General features: G+C 43.4%; 1 protein-coding gene across 1 annotated transcript in view; it reads left to right on the plus strand.

Moving 5' to 3' along the window:
- dpydb (dihydropyrimidine dehydrogenase b) overlaps positions 1–23299 on the plus strand; it is a 128836-nt gene extending 105537 nt beyond the window's left edge. The window contains 7 exon segments of the mRNA XM_042328655.1: positions 6595–6715; positions 7094–7213; positions 11317–11459; positions 12846–13025; positions 21180–21329; positions 21696–21836; positions 22245–23299. Of these exon segments, the coding sequence (XP_042184589.1) occupies positions 6595–6715; positions 7094–7213; positions 11317–11459; positions 12846–13025; positions 21180–21329; positions 21696–21836; positions 22245–22415 (1026 nt within the window). The 3' untranslated portion in view covers positions 22416–23299.
- The last annotated feature ends 988 nt before the right edge of the window (positions 23300–24287 follow it).

Raw genomic sequence — 24287 nt, forward strand, 5'->3', positions numbered from 1 at the left:
ACAAAGACTGTACTTTTTGGAGAAATGTCCTTTGGACTGATGAAACTAAAATAGACCTGTTTGGCCATAATGACCATCGTTATGTTTGGAGGAAAAAGGGGGAGGCTTGCAAGCCGAAGAACACCATCCCAACCATGAAGCACGGAGGTATACTTCCAAAGTTGTGGCAAAATGGCTTAAGGACAACAAAGGTATTGGAGTGGCCATCACAAAGCCCTGACCTCAATCCCATAGACAATTTGTGGGCAGAACTGAAAAAGCATGTGCGAGCAAGAAGGCCTACAAACCTGACTCAGTTACACCAGCTCTGTCAGGAGGAATGGGCAAAAATTCATCCAACTTATTGTGGGAAGCTTGTGGAAGGCTACCCAAAACATTTGACCCAAGTTAAACAATTTAAAGGCAATGCTACCAAATACTAATTGAGTGTATGTAAACTTCTGACCCACTGGGAATGTGATGAAAGAAATAAAAGCTGAAATAAATCATTCTCTCTATGATTATTCTGACATTTCACGTTCTTAAAATAAAGTGGTGATCCTAACTGACCTAAGACATCAAGTTTTTACTAGGATTAAATGTCAGGAATTGTGAAATACTGAGTTTAAATGTATTTGGCTAAGGTGTATGTAAACTTACGACTTCAACTGTAGATAGATAAGAATAGAGAAAATATAGATAACTGAAATTAGTTAGTTTTGTGGGTTTTGGAGATGTGTGCTACTTTAATGTGTTATGTCCGTGGCCATTAGCCACAGCCCCCAGGTTAGTTTTAATTTTAGAAAACAAATTAGTGATCCTCACAGGGAGAGGGGCTGGCTGTGGCACGCTTCTCCATCAGCAGTCCAATAAACATATCTCTCTCTGTCTCTCTGTGTGTGTGTGTGTGTGTGTGTGTGTGTGTGTGTGTGTGTGTGTGTCCACTGATACTACATCCCCCACACAGAATATACACACATATATAGTGTACTGAGTGCAGACACACACATATGCATACACACACGGTATACGCACACACATAATTAAAGGTATCACAGCCTCGGCCCAAGAAAGAAAACAGTACATAGTTACATACAAAACCATGCCTTCATATTGCCTTCCCCAAGGCCTAGGAGCTGTCCATGGTCCTGCTTCTCATTCTCCTGTGATTCCCTCTCACTCTCCTCTGAAGGCCTAGGAGCTGTCCCTCAACTCTGAAGGCGTAGCCCACAAAGCCTCCAAAACTCTATCCCCCCTCCTCTATTCGATCTATGCTTTGTTCTGCGCGGATAGATCCCTCTCCAGCTCAGTGCAAGGAAACCATCTTTTACTTCTGCCCCAGTCACTTTGATGGGCCTTTCCCTCAATACAGGAGTCACATTGAAGTATTGTGTTAAAACCGAAACAAAAGCCCCCCCGAGATCAAAAGTAGACGATGTGCCTGAGGATCAGAGCTATTGCCTTGCTGCACAGGCTCTTTTTTTATGGAGCCGTTGATATACAGTGGCACTTAATGTCCCTCAACACCACGAGATGGTCTTCCTGGGCCTCACCGCACCACCCACCACCCTGTAAAAGAGACAAAGGGAAGCATATGTCATATTGGCCCATGCAGGCTGCACTGGATCAAAAATGTAAAGCTCTCCCAAGGAGGACACCTCTCTCTGGGCTTGTGTGGTGTGTGGGAGGGGTATGATGAGTTAGGGGAGGCCTAAAGGTAGGTTGCTACAGGAGGCAGTACTTTACATCCACATTGCTGAGAGAGGTCCTCGCAGGCCAGGGGCTTTGGTTGCTGCACACACACTTGCAGCACACACTTGCAGCCCAAAGTCTTTTATAAGCTGTCACAGGAGTGTGCGTGTGAGTGTGTGTGCCTGCTTCACAGACCAGCATCCCCCCTCCTGTGACGACATTAGGTTCTTACCACAGCATCCGTTAAAACACACACAGTCTTAGCCTTCCAGGACAGGCTTATTAGTGTTTTTTATACACACACACACACACACCTATTCCTTTCTTCTCGCAAACTGCAGATGCACCCCATTCTCCAACACCCTACACATTATGGACATGAAAGGCTGTTTCTTCCCCTGATCTGTCAATCCTCTGTCATTACTCCAGCTGTTGACATAGCTATTTACACTGTTTACCCTCTCTCTCCCTTCCTCTTCCTTTCTCTCGATTCCCATCCCTCCTTCATCTCTCCCTCCGTCATCTCTCATTTTCTGTTTCTTGCCATATACACTGAGTGCACACAAAAAAATTGAGTTGCACCTTTTGCCCTCAGAACAGCCTCAATTCGTCGGGGCATGGAATCTACAAGGTGTCAAAAGCGTTCCACAGGGATGCTGGCCCATGTTGAGTCCAAAGCTTCCCACAGTTGTGTCAAGTTGGCTGGATGTCCTTTGGGTGGTGGACCATTCTTGATACACACAGGAAACTGTTCCGTGTGGAAAACCCAGCAGCATTGCAGTTCTTGACACAATCAAACCGGTGCACCTGGTACCTACTACCATACCCCGTTCAAAGGCACTTCAATCTTTTGTCTTGCCTGTTCAACCTCTAAATGGCACACATACACAATCCATGTCTCAATTGTCTCAAGGCTTAAAAATCCTTCCTCATGTTTTGTACACTCAGTGTATTTGTTAACTTGTATTCACACTTGCCATTCAAATTCAAAGAAGCTTTATTTGCATGATCCCATGTTGAATAATACATTACAATCGACAATAAAATCATCCGTTCTCCCTCTTTCACTTGTGTTCTCTCCATCACTCAGTTTTTCCCATCCATATACATTCCAGTTTCTTCCCCCAGTCAGGCTTTCTCATTTGTGTTTCGCTGCCAGCCTTGTTAAAAACACATGCCGCCCACATCCCTCCCACGACCCACTCTGGTGGACACACAAACACACACACACACACACACAAATATAAGTGTATTCGCACACGTATACACTAATGATCACATACACACACAGCGGAACAGAGTTCACACTTAGAGAACCACAGAGAAAGGCTCTCGTTGGGCAGAAGACCTGCACTGTTAAATAGCTGTTTAGTATGCTGTGCATCACCCAGATTTTAATGGTTTCAACGGACAAATGCTACCTCAGGCTAATCACATTGCCATATACAAGAATCACAAACACAGATTGAGTCACTATAATAATAGTGGCACCAATCACTATAAAAAATATCAAATATCATACCCCGAAGACATGCTAACATGCTAAACTCTTACCAATAACAGGGGAGGATAGCATGTCTTGTGGTTATGATCTTTGTCCCTCTGTAACTCATAATTTTTCACAATTCATTCAGGATTATCCGTAACCATGGTAGCATCCACATTTAATGGATGCTAAAAAAATATTGAATCATTTTTTTACAGCTTTTTTCTCCCCAATTTCGATCTTGTCTCATTGCGTCACGCGTCCTCCGAAACATGCCCCCACCAAACCGCGCTTCTTAACATCCACCCGCTTAACCCGGGAAGCCAGCCGCACCAATGTGTCAGGGGAAACGTTCACCAGACGACCGAGGTCAGCCTGCAGGCGCCCGGCCCACCACAAGGAGTCGCTAGAGCACAATGAGCCAAGTAAAGCCCCCCCGGCCAAACCGTCCCCTAACCCGGACGACACTGGGCCAATAGTGCGCCGCCCTATGGGATTCCCGATCACGGCAGGTTGTTATACAGCCCGGGATTGAACCCAGGTCTGTAGTGACACCTCTAGCACTGTGATGCAATGCCTTAGACTGCTGCGCCACTCGAGAGGCCCTAAAAACATATTCTCCTGGAAGAAAATTATCTGAAACAAAACCAAAACAAACGGCAAATGCATCAAACAAGTAGTCACTGCATGCTAGGAATATGGGACCAAATGTGACTGACCGCCTTGATTCGGTCTTATGTAGCAATATTTTAAATGGTGCTTTTTTACATAGTTAAGGGATGCATGCGGCAGCTAAAAGTTGATAAACTTGTAACCTCACTTTTGAGAAAATGGCCTTTGAATGTTTTGGTACCTACTGGAGGGCTCTTCTTTGTCTACACCCATTCCGCATCGTTCACATCCTCTTAATCTTTAGCCCCCACCCAAACTCTGACCATTTTACTCGCCCTAGCAGAGCTGGTTAGGCTGTTTTCATGTTATCCAGAGCGTTGGTGACTGTAACTGTGCTGCAGGCAACAATTTAATTACGCTTTTTTTGCCAACGTTTACTGACTCCAGCCATATTCAACGGGTGTTGAGCGTTCGTAAATTCATCAGTTATTCTGCGCTCTGGCACACTCAGACGACAGTGCTCTGAAATTGAACTCACCTGAAATGGTTGCTTGCATATTGGGGTCTTTTGTTAAGACATGTAGATAGCTAAACAATGAACCATAATCCCAACTCATGACATTACTACACTGCACAAATCTGCAGATAGCTAACCAACCAGGTTCAATGTTAGCTAGCTAACATTTAGGCTATAACTAGCCAAGCAAATGGCTCTGAGATATGAATAATGAGATCATACACGTAACGTTAGCTAGCGAGCCAGCCAGCTAACGTTAGCTAGCTAACAGTACACTTTAACTTGAAATGAAACCCCTTTTCTGTCAAAATTAGAAATGTGTAATATATGAACATGTAGCTAGCTAGACTATCTTACCCGTATACATCATGGACAGACATGTTTCCTGTCGGATGACATGGTTGCCCTTAGTTGAAGATGTAATCCGGAGACAGGTGTTTTCTCCATCTCCTAAGCTATCTTACTCGAATTCCACAGATTTCAAAACTCGGTCTTCCAGAAAGTGGAGAGCAACACTTATGCAGTTTTACTACGCGATACATTTTTTTACGAGTATTTTTAGACAGGATTACCTAGACATGCTGACCTGCTCAAATAGACAGAAGCTTGCTATACGGCAGACCAATCCAAAGTCATCTCTCGACATGTCCAGTCCACTCATTATTTCAGCCAATCATGGCTAGTGGTAAGGTTGATGACTTTTTCTGTGGCTAAAACAACTAGGCTCGTAATTTAACAATTGTATTTGTATTTACAGATGGCACACAAGTATGTTATTAAGGCACATGAAAGTTCACATGTTCCAGATGGCATTTCTGCCAAAAAACGCATTTTGATCATTTAAAAAAAAGGTTACGTTCAAATGGCTCTCCTGTGAAGTAGTGACCCATGACATATGCCTAGTTTCCTGAAATGGGTCACAAATACCAAACTTTTGACTACTTTATTTATAAGAATCTTTAGGGGTGTCAATTATTTTGATCCTTAACTTTTGAGAAAAAAATATATTACTTGTCTTTCTTTGAGCAATTGTATTAGTATGAAGTAATATAATTTCCCCCTTTTTTTGCATACAAAACAACTCAGTATTTTAATTATTCATGTTATACAGTCATGATTGCTCATCTTTAACAAGGTTGTCAATAACTTTGGTGTGGACAGACAGGCAGCCTTTACCACAGTACCTTGGGGATATGGCTCAGCCATCATCAATCTCACTTCAGTTAACACAGGAGAACAAAATACCACTGCCAATGGGTGAACAGTATGTGCCAACAAGTAGAACTGTGTCCTGAGAAAGGGTGCAAAGAAAGAGAGAGGGAGGAGGCAGAAATAAGGAAGGGAGAGCGGTAAGAGAGAGAGGTAGAGAGAGGGAGAGAGATAGGTAGACAGAGAGGCAGAGGGAGAGAGAGAGGTAGAGAAAAGTAGAGAGAGAGAGAGGAGTGTGATAAACGTTTTATTTTTTATTTAACCTCTATTTAACTAGGCAGGTCAGTTGAGAACAAATTCTTATTTACAATGACGGCCTACCAAAAGGCAAATGGCCTCCTACAGGGACGGAGGCTGGGATTAAAAATAAAAAAATAATTAAATTAAAATATAGGACAAAACATACATCAAGAGAGACAACACAACACTAAGTAGAGAGACCTAAGACAACAACAGAGCATGGCAGCAACACATGACAACGCAGCATGGTAGCAACACAACATGACAACAGCACAAGATGGTAGCAGCACAAAACATGGTACAAACATTATTGGGCACAGAAACAGCACAAAGGGCAAGAAGGTAGTAAGTAGAGAGAGAGGTAGAGAGAGGGGTAGAGAGGGAGGGAGAGAGAGGTAGAGAGGGAGGGAGAGAGAGGAGAAGGAAGACAGAGGGAGAAATAGCAACTGAGCTGCTATGAAAATGCAACAGTGGAGCTGCAGGGTCTTTGAAGGAACCTGTATGGACACAACAGTGTTTTTCTTTCCCATCAGAGCTTAAAGGAGGAACTCAGAGAGAGCTGTGTGTGCGTGTTTGTGCGCGTGCCTGCTTACATTATGACAAAAAGGGTATATTTGCAAAAACCTGTCAAACATTTCAATGCTACAACAGATGGAGGTTGGTTTAGTGGCCTAATTCCTCACAAACTTCAACATTTTCGAAACTTCACAAGTTAGCACTCGTGAAAACTGGGTGAGATCATCCTTTTTAAAATTTGGAGCCAGCAACACCCCTCTTCAGAGGACAACTTCATTATACTATACTAGAAGTGAAATATTGTATTTATTTCCTCAAACTGATCCTGAATCTGTTGTTATAGGATCCTGTGATGGTGATGAACATCTGTCGGTGGGTGAGACAGACCGCCAAGATCCCCTTCTTCGCCAAGCTCACGCCCAACGTCACCAACATCGTGGACATTGCGAAGGCTGCACACGAAGGTAACGACAGTCCAGAGTCTCAGAGTAGGAGTGCTTATATAGGATCAGTTTTGCCTTTGACATGAATATGATTATGTGGACAGGAGAATCCTAATCCTGGATCAGCACTCCTACTGTGAGACTATGTGAAATCCAATGTGATCGGCTGTTGACGTTGTCTGTCCGAAATGAAACGAAACCTAGCTTCAAATCCCTGCCCCCATCCTCTTTTTTCTCATTTGTTCCTTTTTTTCCCTCATGTTGGGAAAGGATGTGAAGGGAGGTTGAAGTATTTCTAGAATGGGGGGTGGAGGGGAAGGCGCAGCAGACAACCATTTTTGAATGACTGGAATTTCAGCAATATCAAGCTCAATAGTGACTGTGGTCTTGTTGTTATAGGAGGGGCAGATGGAGTCACTGCCACCAACACAGTGTCTGGAATGATGGGCCTAAAAGCTGACAGCACCCCCTGGCCTGGCATCGGCAAGGGCAAGCGCACCACCTACGGAGGAGTGTCTGGTAAGTAACACGCACCCACACAAACAAACACTTTGTCTTGTAAGCAGTGCTATTACCTTACAGCTACAGTCCGCTATCGTGTGTTCGTGTGTATAGGAGGGGCAGATGGAGTCACTGCCACCAACACAGTCTGTCGGTGTAAAGCCCCTGTGTGTATACTAGAGTGTGTGCGTGCGTAGTCTCTCTCTCTCTCTCTCTCTCTCTCTCTCTCTCTTTCTCTCTGCGGGCTCACCTCTGCTCTTCTCCCAGCTCGTTCCCTCCCTCTTTATCAGCTGCCAACACACCTTCTGAGCCAGTCGCAGGGTCAAGAAAGCAGCCTGCATTTCAAAATGAGGATTGAGACTATTGAGGCAGTATTTCATGCAAGAAGTACCAGCTGTCATAGTGTAGTTCTCCTGGTGAAACTTGTGTATATGGCTGGGGCTGTAGCTCCATACTCTCAGGAGTCCCCTAGCTGGGGGCAGTCAAGCTCCCTCCACTCCCTTTCGACTGGGTCATTGAACATTACTGTCCTAAAGGGCCAGGAGTGGGGGGGTCACACATTTCTACTTTTGGCCAGGAGGGCCTCCATAAGTGACACTCATTAGATTTGTCAAATTTGAAAAAAAGGACTGGAGTCCAACTGACATAAAACATAGGTGGCCCCCGCTCGGTTGTAAAGGGAGAGAAGAAGTATATTCTTGAGCAAGGGTGGGCAACAAACGGCCCGCAGGCCAGATCCGGCCCGCAAGCACATTCAATCTGGTCCGCGGGAGGTTTTGGGAAATTCATATTTTGGTTTAAAAAAGACTCCAGGCCACTCGTTCATGTCTAAAACTAGATAGAAAGTATGTAGCCTATGTAGAAATTTGTATGGACCTATAAGTTTTTAAATAACTCACCTGATTTTTTACATCAAGATGTGGCCCTTAACCAAAAATGATTGCCTATTTCATATTTTACCTAAGAAGGAATGCTTGAAAAGGGAGTGTGCCTAGGCTACAAACAATAAGGTCGCCACATGATAATTTACAGTATACCTTATCATCATCAGTTCATTCATTTCTCTTTGGATTTCAATCATATTGCAGCCACTCAACATGCAGCATTTCATGTATAGTTGTACAGTTTCATAGACTGTATAGTTTTCTTTGAAGGCCTAAAATACACAAATCTCAATTCATTGTGTACCTCTCTACCACTGCATCCTTATTTCAACTTCTCTACAGAACACAAATGAATAACTCCACCTGAACCATCATACATTTTCTGTAGGAGACTTTAGCCAGAGAGGGTGAGGGGAGACAAAAGTAGAAGAGCATCAATTTAGGAGACTTCAGCCAGAGAGGGTGAGGGGAGACAAAAGTAGAAGAGCATCAATTTAGGAGACTTCAGTCGGAAGAGGGAGAGAAGAGGGGGAGGAGAAGGAAAGTAGAAGCGCCAAGGAACAAAGAGGGCGGAGAGAGCAAGAGCCATGAATATGCATACAATTAACCATCCATGGAGAATATGCAAAAATGTATGCTTTGATTCAATTCATCGTCCCAATTTCAGAGGCTGGCATTAGTTAATGAGGATCATTTAGCATGGGAGGAGAGAGAGGGTGCTGTCTCTATCTGTCAACCTAGTGGGCGTGTGTGTGTGTGTGTGTCAAGTGTGTGTATTTCTGCGTGTGTGTCGCGATTCTGTGTGTGTACATGTGTGAACGCTTATGTTCAAGTATATATGGATGTGTCAGTGTGTTGCCAGTGTGTGTACGTATGAGCCTCTCTGGTCAAATACATGTGTACAAGGCTATACTGTGATCAATGAGCGAGAACCTAGTGGGGGAACCAGGTTAAATGTAATGTGATAAATGTCTCCATCTGTCTGCCTGATCACAGAGCACAGCCAACCCCATCCTGTAGGGACCCCATGACAGCCAACTAATGATAGAGTGGCCTGGATTGGACCCCATTGGGGAGTGTGTTTACACCGTGTGTGTGTGTGTGTGTGTGTGTGTGTGTGTGTGTGTGTGTGTGTGTGTGTGTGTGTGTGTGTGTGTGTGTGTGTGTGTGTATGTGTGTGCGTTTGTGCGTTCGTGTGTGTGCTTGTGCATACATCAAGTGTGTGTGTGTGTGTTTATGTATGTGTGTGTGTGTGTGTGTGTGTGTGTGTGTGTGTGTGTGTGTGTGTGTGTGTGTGTGTGTGTGTGTGTGTGTGTGTGTGTGTGTGTGTGTGTGTGTGTGTGTGTGTGTGTGTGTGTGTGTGCCTGCATGACTGCATGTGTGGGTGAGAAATAGAGATTGGATGATTGTCCATATGTACTCTTCATATGTTACACTGTATCTATTTCTGGAGAGATTGAGAAACAGACAAACTCTGCTATTTACACAACATATGCATTTGGTTTAATCTCATCTTCTATAAGACAGGTACAGTGCCTTGCAAAAGTATTCGGCCCCCTTGAACTTTGCGACCTTTTGCCACATTTCAGGCTTCAAACATAAAGATATAAAACTGTATTTTTTTGTGAAGAATCAACAACAAGTGGGACACAATCATGAAGTGGAACGACATTTATTGGATATTTCAAACTTTTTTAACAAATCAAAAACTGAAAAATTGGGCGTGCAAAATTAGTCAGCCCCCTTAAGTTAATACTTTGTAGCGCCACCTTTTGCTGCGATTACAGCTGTAAGTCGCTTGGGGTATGTCTCTATCAGTTTTGCACATCGAGAGACTGAAATTTTTTCCCATTCCTCCTTGCAAAACAGCTCGAGCTCAAGTGAGGTTGGATGGAGAGCATTTGTGAACAGCAGTTTTCAGTTCTTTCCACAGATTCTCGATTGGATTCAGGTCTGGACTTTGACTTGGCCATTCTAACACCTGGATATGTTTATTTTTGAACCATTCCATTGTAGATTTTGCTTTATGTTTTGGATCATTGTCTTGTTGGAAGACAAATCTCTGTCCCAGTCTCAGGTCTTTTGCAGACTCCATCAGGTTTTCTTCCAGAATGGTCCTGTATTTGGCTCCATCCATCTTCCCATCAATTTTAACCATCTTCCCTGTCCCTGCTGAAGAAAAGCAGGCCCAAACCATGATGCTGCCACCACCATTTTGACAGTGGGGATGGTGTGTTCAAGGTGATGAGCAGGGTTGCTTTAACGCAAAACATAACATTTTGCATTGTTGCCAAAAAGTTCAATTTTGGTTTCATCTGACCAGAGCACCTTCTTCCACATGTTTGGTGTGTCTCCCAGGTGGCTTGTGGCAAACTTTAAACGACACTTTTTATGGATATCTTTAAGAAATGGCTTTCTTCTTGTCACTCTTCCATAAAGGCCAGATTTGTGCAATATACGACTGATTGTTGTCCTATGGACAGAGTCTCCCACCTCAGCTGTAGATCTCTGCAGTTCATCCAGAGTGATCATGGGCCTCTTGGCTGCATCTCTGATCAGTCTTCTCCTTGTATGAGCTGAAAGTTTAGAGGGACGGCCAGGTCTTGGTAGATTTGCAGTGGTCTGATACTCCTTCCATTTCAATATTATCGCTTGCACAGTGCTCCTTGGGATGTTTAAAGCTTGGGAAATCTTTTTGTATCCAAATCCGGCTTTAAACTTCTTCACAACAGTATCTCGGACCTGCCTGGTGTGTTCCTTGTTCTTCATGATGCTCTCTGCGCTTTTAACGGACCTCTGAGACTATCACAGTGCAGGTGCATTTATACGGAGACTTGATTACACACAGGTGGATTGTATTTATCATCATTAGTCATTTAGGTCAACATTGGATCATTCAGAGATCCTCACTGAACTTCTGGAGAGAGTTTGCTGCACTGAAAGTAAAGGGGCTGACTAATTTTGCACGCCCAATTTTTCAGTTTTTGATTTGTTAAAAAAGTTTGAAATATCCAATAAATGTCGTTCCACTTCATGATTGTGTCCCACTTGTTGTTGATTCTTCACAAAAAAAATACAGTTTTATATCTTTATGTTTGAAGCCTGAAATGTGGCAAAAGGTTGCAAAGTTCAAGGGGGCCGAATACTTTCGCAAGGCACTGTAGGTCTAAGAATGCGTTTTTGCAGAGGAAGTATTTTCGTTAATCCTTCCACATGAATTCTGATCCATCTCCACAGGTAATGCCATCCGGCCCATTGCCCTGCGCGCTGTATCCGCAATCGGCAGGGCCCTGCCAGGGTTCCCCATCCTAGCGACTGGAGGGATCGACTCAGCCGAGACAGGCCTGCAGTTCCTCCACGCTGGAGCTTCTGTTCTACAGGTAAGCAGAGACATCAACAAAAAGTGCACTTACTATCACAACCGGCTGTGATCGGGAGTCCCATAGGGCGGCGCACAATTGGCCCAGCGCACAATTGGCATGACTCGACCTTCGCTTCCCGAGCCCATTGAGGAGTTGCAGCGATGAGACAAGATCAAAATGGTTTCTTTTTTTTAAGTGCACTAACCACTAGCCTGGTAGCTAAATTTGTTTGTCATAGGTACCTAGTCAACTTGTACTGTAGTTGACTTGTGATATAGTTAGGTTGTGCTAACATTTATTGTCAGATGACAAATGAGGACTAATGATAAAAATGCACAAACAGATCGGATTACACATCTGGGTACCCAGCTGTGTGTCAGTATGTTGTTTTTCAGTATAATCACACTTATTGGATATTCAACCACACACAGGGACATGAGGGAAATGAGGGCTAAAGCAAGTCTTGAGAACAGCTCCGTGTGGAACATTCATGTTACATTCATGTTAGCGTCGATGTGTCTTTTGTCTGATATTCAACACTGATCCATTTTTAATAGGATTTAACTCCAAGCTTGCATTACATTCTATATGATTATTAGTCTATTAGTGATCGTCATCGACATCAATTGCCTTCCCAGGGAATTTACTTCCTTGTTTTTACGAAAGATGAAGCCATCACATCAAAGAGCTTTTTCGGCTCTCTCGATCTCTCTGTCTCTCCCTTGTCCCTCCTCCCCCTCTCCATCCCTTCCTCTCTCCTTTCCCAACACAAAAACATTATCTTCTTTCACACAAAGCTTTGTCACTGCCTAATAAGGAATTTACCCAACGCTTTGATTGTGTATACCCCCGGCTGCTATGGCAACAGATTGCCAGTAACAAGCTTCATGTAAATCCTAATCCTAATAAAATACACTGAACAAGTTGCTAGAGCAAATAAACCTATTATCTCAGCGGGGGGGTCCGAGCCTCAGAAATCTGTTTATAAATAAATAAATGCGAACACACTCATTATGCCACCAAATAATGTAGCATAAATAGATGACACCCTCGGTGAAAGCCTCTGTGGTTTTGACACATTAGGCTGCATACGGCTGTGTGTCTTCTCTGCTACTTCTTAGAAATATAGCCTCCTGGTGACAGACACATCGCTTAGTGTACGTGTGTGGGTATACAGTTGCGGGCACTAAAATGTTAGGTCGGTATTGGCAGATTTCTTTTCCCCGCAATGTGTACGCGTCACAGCACTACCCGTGTCTACTGGCAATAGTTTGTCGCAAAAAACCTGTGAAAACGTCATATTTCCCACAATTGTACCTCCACGTGTGTATGAATACAATGACACAACTGTCTGGGTGTGTTAGCGAGTACACAAATGCATTCCACTGCATGCATCTTCTCCAGATTTGTAGTGCGGTGCAGAACCAAGACTTCACCCTGATCGAGGACTACTGCCTGGGCCTGAAGGCTCTGCTCTACTTGAAGAGCATTGAGGAGCTGACTGGCTGGGATGGACAGTCTCCCCCCACCCTGCGCCACCAGAAGGGCAAACCTGTAACCCGCGTGGAGGAACTGGTGGGTAAGGTGAGTCCAACCATCATCACCATGGGTTGCCGTTACAGGATAGTCCCTCCCCAACCCTTTCCTCATCCAATCTTAAAGGGACACTACTAAACTCCATGTTAATTATCTCCAGCGCCGTGGCAGTGTCTACGTCAGCGATTTTCTACCCCCCCCAAAAAAAAGATAAGGCGAAAAGGTTCTAATGCAATTAGGGTGCAGCATGGTTTAGGATAGATTGGTTCTTTCAGCTGAACCTGCAGAAGTGAGTGTACAGTCAACCAAATGCACTTCAGAATACTGATATACCGTAGCTACATTTTATCCATTTGATATTGTATGCAGACAACAGCTGTAAAACTATTGATCAGATAAATTCCCAACAGAATTCCTCAAAGTTTAGTTCTAGTGTGTACCAGTGTACCAGTATACTGTGAGATGTGGGGGTAAGGGGGAGGGGTAAGGGGGGGGTAAGTAGTTGTGGCTTGTGGCTAGTGGCTAGTTGTTTGTGATTGGACTGAGCTAGGTGTTTTTGAAATGTCACCACCCGGATTTCCTCAAAGTGTAAATTCATAAGAAAACACGAAAGGTCACGCATGCCAACCTTAAGATATTGTACAGGGGCTGCACTATACTGCCTCGCAGAAGGCGAAGACACACACACACACACACACACATGTATAAATTCAACCTCAATTTCATACAGTATATTCCTTGCATATATTTCATATTCTGTTGTTTGATGGCGCATTTACCCTTCATAGTAAAACCGAATGCCGTCGACACCAAAACAATACTTAAAACAACGCAAGGATAACGCAAGCAATTACAGTTCTCCTTGAGAAAAGAAGCAAACAATAACCAGACAAAGGTGGGATTCCACCTCTATCCCTCCACACTTTCATTCATTTTTACGTGACAAAAGAAGCAAGTGCAGAAAACACACTTAGAAAATAATATGCAAATTATTGGATTTGCGATAAACACCCTTCAAAGTGGAAGGAATATTTGAAATTGGAAAAGCCTTTATCTGATGCGGGGCTATTCTTCCGACACGGCAGACGAGGGAGGCTTGCGTGCGCTTTCAAACATGTTGTCGCTGGAGAGTTCTTTATTCTAACGTCAACGGGGTGTCTTTGTGTGGCCGGCCTCAACTAGCTTCAATGGCAACGCCACACCAGGGACAGAGTGGAAAGAATGAACGAATGAATGAAGGATAGAGGCAGAGGGAGAATAGGGGATAAGTATACAATTAGTCTGTCATTTGTCTCTCTCTGTGTGTGTGTGTGTGTGTGTGTGTGTTGTGTGTGTGTGTGTGTGTGTGTGTGTGTGTGTGTGTGTGTGTGTGTGTGTGTGTGCGTGCGTGCGTGCGTGCGTGCGTATTAGAGGTCGACCGATTATGATTGTTCAACACCGATACCGATACTGATTATTGGAGGACCAAAAAGCCGATACCGATTATTCGGCCAATTTTTATTTATTTATTTGTAATAATGACAATTACAACAATACTGAATGAATACTTATTTTAACTTAATATAATACATCAATATAATAAATTTAGCCTCAAGAAAATAATGAAACATGTTCAATTTGGTTTAAATAATGCAAAAACAAAGTGTTGGAGAAGAAAGTAAAAGTGCAATATGTGCCATGTAAGAAAGCTAACGTTTCAGTTCCTTGCTCAGAACATGAGAACATGTGAAAGCTGGTGGTTCCTTTTAACATGAGTCTTCAATATTCCCAGGTAAGAAGTTTTAGGTTGTAGTTATTATAGAAATTATAGGACTATTTCCCTCTATACCATTTATATTTCATTAACCATTGACTATTGGATGTTCTTATAGGCACTTTAGTAATGCCATTGTAACAGTATAGCTTCCGTCCCGCTCCTCGCTCCTCCCTGGGCTCAAACCAGCAACACAACAACAACAGCCACCATTGAAGCAGCGTTACCCATGCAAAGTAAGGGGAACAACTACTAGAATGCTCAGAGCGAGTGACAGGAGTTGATAGGCTTGAAGTCATAAACAGCGCAATGTTTGAAGCACAACGAAGAGCTGCTGGCAAAACGCACGAAAGTGCTGTTTGAATGAATGTTTACGCGCCTGCTTCTGCCTACCACCGCTCAGTCAGATACTTAGATACTTGTATGCTTGTATGCTCAGTCAGATTATATGCAACGCAGGACACGCTAGATAATATCTAGTAATATCATCAACCATGTGTAGTTAACTAGTGATTATGATTGATTAGTTTTCATAAGATAAATTTAATGCTAGCTAGCAACTTACCTTGGCTTACTACATTCGTGTAACAGGCAGTCTCCTTGTGGAGTGCAACGAGAGAGAGGCAGGTCGTTATTGCGTTGGACAAGTTAACTGTAAGGTTGCAAGATTGAATCCCCCAAGCAGACAAGGTGAAAATCTGTTGTTCTGCCCCTGAACAAGGCAGTTAACCCACCGTTCCTAGGGCGTCATTGAAAATAAGAATGTGTTCTTAACTGACTTGCCTAGTTAAGGGTAGAGGGTAGACAAATAAAATAAAATTTATTAATTAATTAAAAATCGTCAAATCGGCGCCCAAAAATACCGATTTCCGACTGTTATGAAAACTTGAAATCTGCCCTAATTAATCGGCCATTCCGATTAATCGGTCGACCTCTAGTATATATACATGGACGAAGATTGGAGATGTGGTGAGGGGGCAATGTGTGAGTCTGTACAGTGTGATCTTGAGTGGAGAGCGAGAGACTCACAGCCACAGACTCATATGATAGAAAATGGACAGATTGGTTTATATAACATGTTTTGTACTGTATTGTTGGGGAAAATCAGTCACAGTTATTGACAACAGGAGAAGTGTCGAGAACCTAGTTCAATTTGAGCCATTACGCACAAATAGCAGTCTAGACACTGAAAACCAAGGACATTACATATATTAATACAATACTATTGACGTCATGATAAACACACTGTACATCATCCAGTCTCTCTCTCTCTCTCTCTCTCTCTCTCCCCCCCTACTCTGTTTCTCTGTATCTCTCTCTCTCCCTCTCTCTCTGTATCTCTCTCTCTCCCTCTCTCTCTCCCTCTCTCTCTATATCTCTCTCTCTCTCTCTCCCTCTCTCTCTCTATCCTGCTACTGTTCCCTCGGCAGTGCTGGCATTTCCTCGGTCTGCTAATTGAGAGAGGTGAGGAAAGGCTGTTCTCACAGTGTCTCTATAGCCAGGCCTCGCTTACCTTGACACAAAGCCTGTCAACAGAGAAAACGACACACAGCTGACCCGCTCAGCTCCCAGCCTTCAATGAATACACACACGCTCTAACACACACAGGCACACATAGATTCACCGACGCACACACACGGGAAGGCAACACACACACATACAGGTATTATCACGCACAGTCGAAAGTACAGTACATTCACACACACACAAACACACATAGATGAAAATACACTTTGGGACAAGCAGAGGGTCATTTTGAACAGGCTATGATGTGGCAAGACAAGCGACAGAAGAAAAGGTATTGCATTACCCTCATGCACCCTCAAGAGGAGCGAGAGAAAGAGAGAGAGAGGGAGGGACTGCCGAGAGGAAATGTGTTTTGAGAGAGAGAGAGAGAGAGAGAGAGAGACTGTGGCTGAGGGAAAGAAATACTCCCAGAAAGGCACTCATTCGTTTATCACTTCAATTATATACATATGAACACCCTCATTTCTTATTACGGATATTGATTTATCAATATAATATAATTTATTTTCTTTATTGTAGCTTCAATGCATTCTCTTTTAAAGCAGAGAGCAACATTTCTCTACTTGTTACCCCTACCCTATTTTTCTGCCTTGTTTGTATGCGTGTATTAACATGGATAGTCTGCCGTGTAGCACACCATTGTGAATCCCCCCATACCTCATATTATCCTTGAATCACAGATGAGCTACTATTCTATTGAGCAGAACATCATTACCCACCTTATAGTCATGAAAACCACTACACACACACACACACACACACACAGCCTCTAGACTCCCCATGGAACCAAAGCTGCAATTCCACCCCCAATTCCCCTTCAACCTACCCTATATGAAGGCTCCATTTTCTACCACACACACACACACACACACACAAACACAAGTCCTAATACTTGAACAAATACACAAATATTGAAGAACATCTCACAAACCAAATCTCTGCCATTTCCTAACCCTCCCTCCGTCCTTCCCAGCTCCCCTTCTTCCCAGCTTGATCCCCTCCCCCTGTACTCTCCTCTCCTCTTCAGCCATGGTCAGTGCACAGTAGCATGCTCCGCAGCAGAGAGAGAGAGTGGAAAAAGAGCAAGCAAGAGAGGCAGGCTGCTGAGGCGGGGCAGATAGAGGATAGACACAGCTTCATTACCTCTGCTAGGCTGCCAGATCCCCACAGCTAGCCAGGCACCGGGCCGAGGGGCTCACACAGCCAAACACATATTTAAGAGCTTTACATTCCCATGATGCATGTCCCCCAACCGCCTTTATGTAGGGTAGGTTGAAGGGGGATTGGGGTAGGAATTGCAGCTTTGGTTCCACGGGGGGTCTAGTGTGTGTGTGTGTGTGTGTGTGTGAGTGTGCAGTGGTTTCCATGGCTATAAGGAGGCTAATGATGAGTGCGTGCATCTGTCTATCCGTGTGTGTGTGTGTGTGTGTGTGTGTGTGTGTGTGTGTGTGTGTGTGTGTGCGCCTTTACAGCGTTCACATTTGAGCTGTTAAAGGACGAGGAGTGAGCAGAAATGTGGAACTGAACCGTATATTGAAAGGTTTCATTTGAACGACTTGGCTTCCTACAAGAGGCACTTAACTGACCTTCATATCAGCCCACAGTCAATTACGAAAGGCCACTCTGAAACGGCTCACAATAGGCATAATAGACCTTAAACGTATGTTCTCCAAACGACGACCAATTGACGTGAGCTAAAAGCCAATGTGTGGACAAGGACGATTTGATCAATGTCCACACAAACAAACCCAAACCAAACGCCCACCTGTTGCTAACTGCTCGCCTATTACGATGTCCGGAAAGTCTGAATTGTTTCCTAGCGGAACAGTGAGCACCTCCGAGTCAAATTTCTGCCCAGTTTAACCCCTGACATTTTCAAAGAGGTTCATTATCCATAAAGTCAGAATACCTGCAAAATTCTTAGAAGCTTTATAATGCACAATAATGCCTCATAAGGTATTTTACACGTCCTTATAAAGGCATTATATATGTGTTCCTCACAACATACAAAGTGTTGCCTTTTAATGGCTACATTTCCCTGCCAAGTACACAAGTCATTTCCCTCTTTAACAGTTGCTGTTTGATTTACCATCTAGAGGGGTAGTGAGATAATTGACCCGCCCTGTGTTTTGGAGAGCTGTGTTTGTAATTAGACATGGTGCTTCCCAGGAGGATGGGGGCTTTGGCTGTGCCTGTACACCTTCAGTAGCTAGATATAGACACCACATAGGCTAGATATTCCAATAAAAAGCTGTTGTTTCCTAAACAGAAAAGTGTAGATTCATTTTTGGCTGCTGTATTCGTTAAAACAAGCTCTGTGGTCTCAATAACCTATTCTTATCAGGTGAAGGAAAGATTGGGTATTTTCCCAGAAACAGCATGATAGGAAATGTGTTATTTATATGAATGTTTTGTAATCCATTGGGCATTTTGAATGGCCATAGAGAAATAGCGCAGTACTTGAGTAAACACACACTCTCTCTCTCTCTCTCTCACACACACACACACACACACACTCACAGAGCGCCTCCGACTGTGGTTCCTCTCTTCCCTGTTACATTGGAGGATATTTCCCCTCCTCTAAATGGCCGTGGCTCTCCCTAAGTGTTCCACTGAACGATGCTCCCTGGGTGTTTACACACAATTTCATTTGCTGAAAGCACTCTGTCACATCTCTGTTTGCTCCACACACACCACCACCACCAGCAGCAGCAACACTTCACAGAGAAGCTAAGGAGTGGCCTCCCTGGCTCACACATTGGGGCCAACAAACCACAGAGAAATATTGCTGAAGTTTTTATTTTAATTCCTTTTTATATATATATAAATATATAAATAAATATATATATATATATAAATTCCCCATAAACTCACATTGATCAATCGTCCTGTCTCAGACTTCTATTCATAGCTTTTTCTCGAAATGAATTTCAATCTCTGCGTTTGAAGAACCCAGTGCCTCGCTCTGCCTCTGCAGTAGCTCCGATTCCAGCTAAATATCCAACTAATTAGCTTTGTACCCGTCTCTGAGTTGAGTTTGTGTGTGTGTGTATGTGTGTGTGTGTGTGTGTGTGTGTGTGTGTGTGTGTGTGTGTGTGTGTGTGTGTGTGTGCGCGTGTGTGTGTGTGCACATGTGTGTATTTCAGTAGCTGTTCTTTGTCATGATTAAAACCTCTGGTCTCCCATTGCCAAGCCGCTCTGGTTTGAGGCTATAACAGCTGATTCATTAGGGCTGTCAAAGTATGGCTGCTGCTGCCTGCCTGCATGGCTGGTGTTATGCTTTTACTCGGAGCCTCAGTCAGTCAGAGTAGCTAGGCCCACTGGTGTTAGCGCTACAGGGACATAAATACATCAAGGCTGCTACTGCGTCTCCTCGTTCCCCAGACCCAGCCATTAGCCGGAGAATAAACACTGCTCACACAGATTCCAGCGTTTGTCACCCTGACGCCTTTGATGGCCCCGGCCCCCAGCTCCGAATGGCTCCGGCTTTTATGCTTTTCTCACGCTGTTGTAGTGTCAGTGGCGCAACAAAAAAAAAAAAGACAAAGGCAAGAGAGGAGTTTTTTTACTGGAGCTGACTGATAAAGAAATGTGGCTTGTTAGGTCCTTTTAGTGGCAGACTAGCGAGTGACAGCTGACCGTGTGAAAAGTGAGGGTCAGGTTCTATCGAGATGTCTCCTTGAGTGAAGACGGCGGCACAAAAAAGTCCAGTTCCGACAGACAGCCTTTGTTAGGACTGAGGTGCCATTTTGGTTAGACAAAGAGGCAGCCATTTTGGTGCCAGTCAGTCTTCGCTAGTGTCCAACTGACAGGAAACTATCCCTCTACGATGAATCATCCTTCCAGGAAATCACAATTTCCCTGTCACACCACCTAGTGCCTCAAATTACTATTATATGGCTTCCCATTCAAGTTCCTCCTGGGGTTTTCGTAGTAATGGTGGTGGCGATGATAACGATGCACTCACATTGAATGCCAATGTGGACAGCCTGCCATAAAAATAAAAAAATTCAACCCCAACCAGCATATCCCAGCCCATCCAGAGTGGTGTGTGGTCAGGTGCGTTTCTAGGGCACGTTCCCTCAACTCTCAGTGGAGTCTGAGTGGAGTGGCTGGAGCCTGGTTTCTTGTTCTCCTTCTCCCATAGTCGCCATGTAGCCATGGAGTGTGACTGTGAATAGGAATGGCTCTTTAGAGAGGAGGGTTCGCTAGACTAGGTGAATATATTTCCGGATGTAGGCTGTGTCTGTGCGTGAGGGCAGGGGAGTTATCTCAGTCTACATTTCCACTTTAAAGGAAATGTTCAAACAGACAGAGTATTGAGTTTTCTCTGATGGTAAATGTTAGAATTCTACCCGATTAATTCACGTGCAAAACAGTGGTCATAGTAATCAGTGTGATGATGACTTGATTCATTCTGTCTGACTTGCATGTTTTAGATCATATTTGATTTCCATTTGTCTTCATTTGAATTGGGATGGCTGGAAGCAACAATCACCACACAGGCTGCTGTAATGCTTTATAATTATTATTTTCAAATTACACGGACATCCTCCAGAACCCTGTCTTGGCACAATTTTAATTGATTTCAGCTTCCTGGTGGCACGTTCCATCTTTTTAAAGTTCTTCAATTGGGAAAAATACTATTTTTTTTTTTTAGAATTTTCAATTAATAGTAGACCAATCGTTTATTTGATAGTGGTACAAACGTGTTGACACTCTATGACAAGGCTATTTGGTGTGCTGTAGCCCATGTTGAGTTCTCTCTCTCTATTTGTTTGAAGTTGTACCACAGTATAAACACTTTTTGGTATATAAAATACTTTGAAATGCAAGGACGCTCTCACCTTTTAAGTATTGATACTCAAGAAACCATTTTTCTGATACCCTCTGACCAAACCACTATTGTCCCTCTCTCTCAGAGCCTGCCTAGCTTTGGACCCTACCTCCTGGAGAAGACAGAAGTGCTGGCTGAGTACAAGAAGAAACTGCAGGATGTCAATGACAACTTTGTGGGTGACACCAACGCTGCCCGCGTGTTCAAGCCCAAGAAACCAGTTCCTGCTGTGAAGGTGAGAGAGGGGCTGTCTGGATTACAAATAATACAAAAATAATACTTTGCTATATATATATATTTATATAGGGCCACTGGCAGGTCGCCAGTTTTGAGACTCCCGCTTTAGTGTTTGTGATAGTACATCTGTTCCTAATCAAAGGGGTGTTGTGACCTTTCTAAGGTCATTTCAAACCAATAACAACATGGGTAACACTTATATCTAGTTATATAAAGAATATAAAGCATTCCAGAGCATGTTGTTGTCGTTTCCTGTCCTACAGTCAGACTACTACATTAACTAGCTTTGCTTTTTGTTGCTCGTTGTTATTGCCAGACTAGTAGTAACTAACTGTAATTGTTGTTGTTGTTGTGTCCCCTGCAGGATGTGATCGCCAGGGCTCTGAAGCACATCGGGGCCTATGTGGAGTTGGACAACCAGGAGCAGGTGATAGCTCTGATCGACGAGGAGATGTGCATCAACTGTGGGAAGTGTTACATGACCTGCAACGACTCAGGATACCAGGTACTAAGACATACGCACACGCACACAGCTTTCTGGGAATGTGGTGTTTCTCAAAAGGGCATCCTATGGCTTACATAGTGCTCTGTTTGGGAAATAGACATTGTCTTGTTTGTCCCCTCAACTTGAATGTAGCTCTCTTTTCTTGTTTAGGTAACCATCTTCTCAACTGGAGCGAGATATACTTACACAGTGCTGTAAAACTCTATTTGAGTAACCTGTTCTCATGGCCGGATGCTGCTGCACCGTTGTGGTCGCGTTGCGGACTCGTTTTTTTCTCCCTTCTCTCTTTTTTTCCTCTCTGTCCACCCAGTAGATCGACAGGATAAGTTCTCTCTCCGATGGAGAGTCACTAATTGCTCTAATGTAATAGCTTTTTTTTCTGTCTCTCTGCTTCCTCTTCTTTTGCAGGCTATTACGTTTGACCCTGAGACCCATTTCCCAGTAATCACTGACAGCTGTACCGGCTGCACTCTCTGCCTCAGTGTCTGCCCCATCATCGACTGCATCAAAATGGTTACCAGGCCAACGGCGTACGTGCCTAAGAGGGGGCTGCCTCAAGCTGTTAATCCCGTTTGCTAAAGGCTAGACAACAGGTCTGTGTTCATAATGTGCCAAATGGAAGAAAAATAATTGAAACAGGGAGGGACTACCTGGGCTCGACCAATGAGAAATTGTCATATTGTTTCCCGTTGCAAAATGTTTTCAAATGTATTTTTTGTGCATGCTCTAATGAATACGACCCAGGCAATACCTGGCCACCACAGAGGGGGGAGAAGAGAGAGAGGGGACCCGATGTCTACCTTACACCATTGATTGGCTATGTAATTGCAAAGAGTGAAAAATTACCTTTATTATGAAAACGAATAATTAGCCAGAAGCGGTAATTACCTTATATTCCCAAGCCAATTATCCTGAAATAATTATACCGGACGCAAAATAGTTTGTGTTATTTCTAAAACAATGGCTCGCTATGTGGGGTTTACATTTTTGTCTGCCGGACATGATGGACATTGTGTGGCGAAGCGGCCATGCTTCAAGGTGCATGTATTGATAATCATGTTCATTGATTATTATCTTTTGGACCAGTGGAAATTGTAATGCACTGATCAAAGAGGGATGAAAAGCAATCATGATGTAATGGTTATAGTTCAGTTATAAATGAACTAAGGGTTTATAGCAAAGGTTTAGGTGTAGTTTTAATGTCTTATTTGGTGACATTGTTTAGGAATTGATTTTAATGCGATATATCCTTTTAGACAATCATATGCCTTTTAGGTTGTATTGATGAGAGTAAAAATCTCTTTAGAACACGAATACTGTTCAGTTGCATTATAGGTGTAGACTGTTTTAATATAACTTATTCCGCTCTGTGACACTAGGGTAAGGGTTAAGGTTAGGGTTAGACCTAGGGTAAGGGTTAAGGTTAGGGTTAGAGCTAGGGTAAGGGTTAAGGTTAGGGTTAGAGCTAGGGTAAGGGTTAAGGTTAGGGTAAGGGTCAAGGTTAGTGCTAGGGTAAGGGTTAAGGTTAGGGTTAGAGCTAGGGTAAGGGTCAAGGTTAGAGCTAGGGTAAGGGTTAAGGTTAGAGCTAGGGTTAAGGTTAGGGTTAGAGCTAGGGTAAGGGTTAAGGCTAGAGCTAGGGTAAGGGTTAAGGTTAGAGCTAGGGTAAGGGTTAAGGTTAGGGTTAGAGCTAGGGTAAGGGTTAAGGTTAGGGTTAGAGCTAGGGTAAGGGTTAAGGTTAGGGTTAGAGCTAGGGTAAGGGTTAAGGTTAGGGTTAGAGCTAGGGTAAGGGTTGAGGTAAGGGTTAGAGCTAGGGTAAGGGTTAAGGTTAGGGTTAGAGCTAGGGTAAGGGTTAAGGTAAGGGTTAGAGCTAGGGTAAGGGTTAAGGTAAGGGTTAAGGTTAGGGTTAGAGCTAGGGTAAGGGTTAAGGTAAGGGTTAGAGCTAGGGTAAGGGTTAAGGTAAGGGTTAGAGCTAGGGTAAGGGTTAAGATTGGGGTTAGTAAATAGTTAGTTGAGATGTTACTGATTGTCTGTAGAGAATCTACAGATGATGGACTATCTAAATAAAGTGTTACCCAGATACCTACTCAATTATATGTGAGCTCTTTTAGAGAAAATTCTGAAAGCTAATTCCATATTCATAATTCGTGAACAGAATTGAAAAACAAAACATTGTCTGTTTATGATTGGAATAAAAAGCAAAACAATGCAAAGAGTGTTCTCTGTTATGCTAATGCAATCTCTCCACAATCCCCCTTCTTTTCTCTCTTCATTTTTCCAAATGAATTCACAAACAAACACCCAGTTCTGTGTATTTGGGTAAAGCGTTAAATTTGAGTTAATTAAAATGCTATCGTTGCCATCTCTGGATAAGGGTAGTCGCTCCATGAAAGGGTATTATTTGAAAACTATTAAGCGTACTCGTTTGAAAGAGTGGACAGACATGCTGAAAAT

This window comes from Oncorhynchus tshawytscha, linkage group LG10, assembly GCF_018296145.1.
Source record: "Oncorhynchus tshawytscha isolate Ot180627B linkage group LG10, Otsh_v2.0, whole genome shotgun sequence".
Classification (NCBI taxonomy): Eukaryota; Metazoa; Chordata; class Actinopteri; order Salmoniformes; family Salmonidae; genus Oncorhynchus; species Oncorhynchus tshawytscha.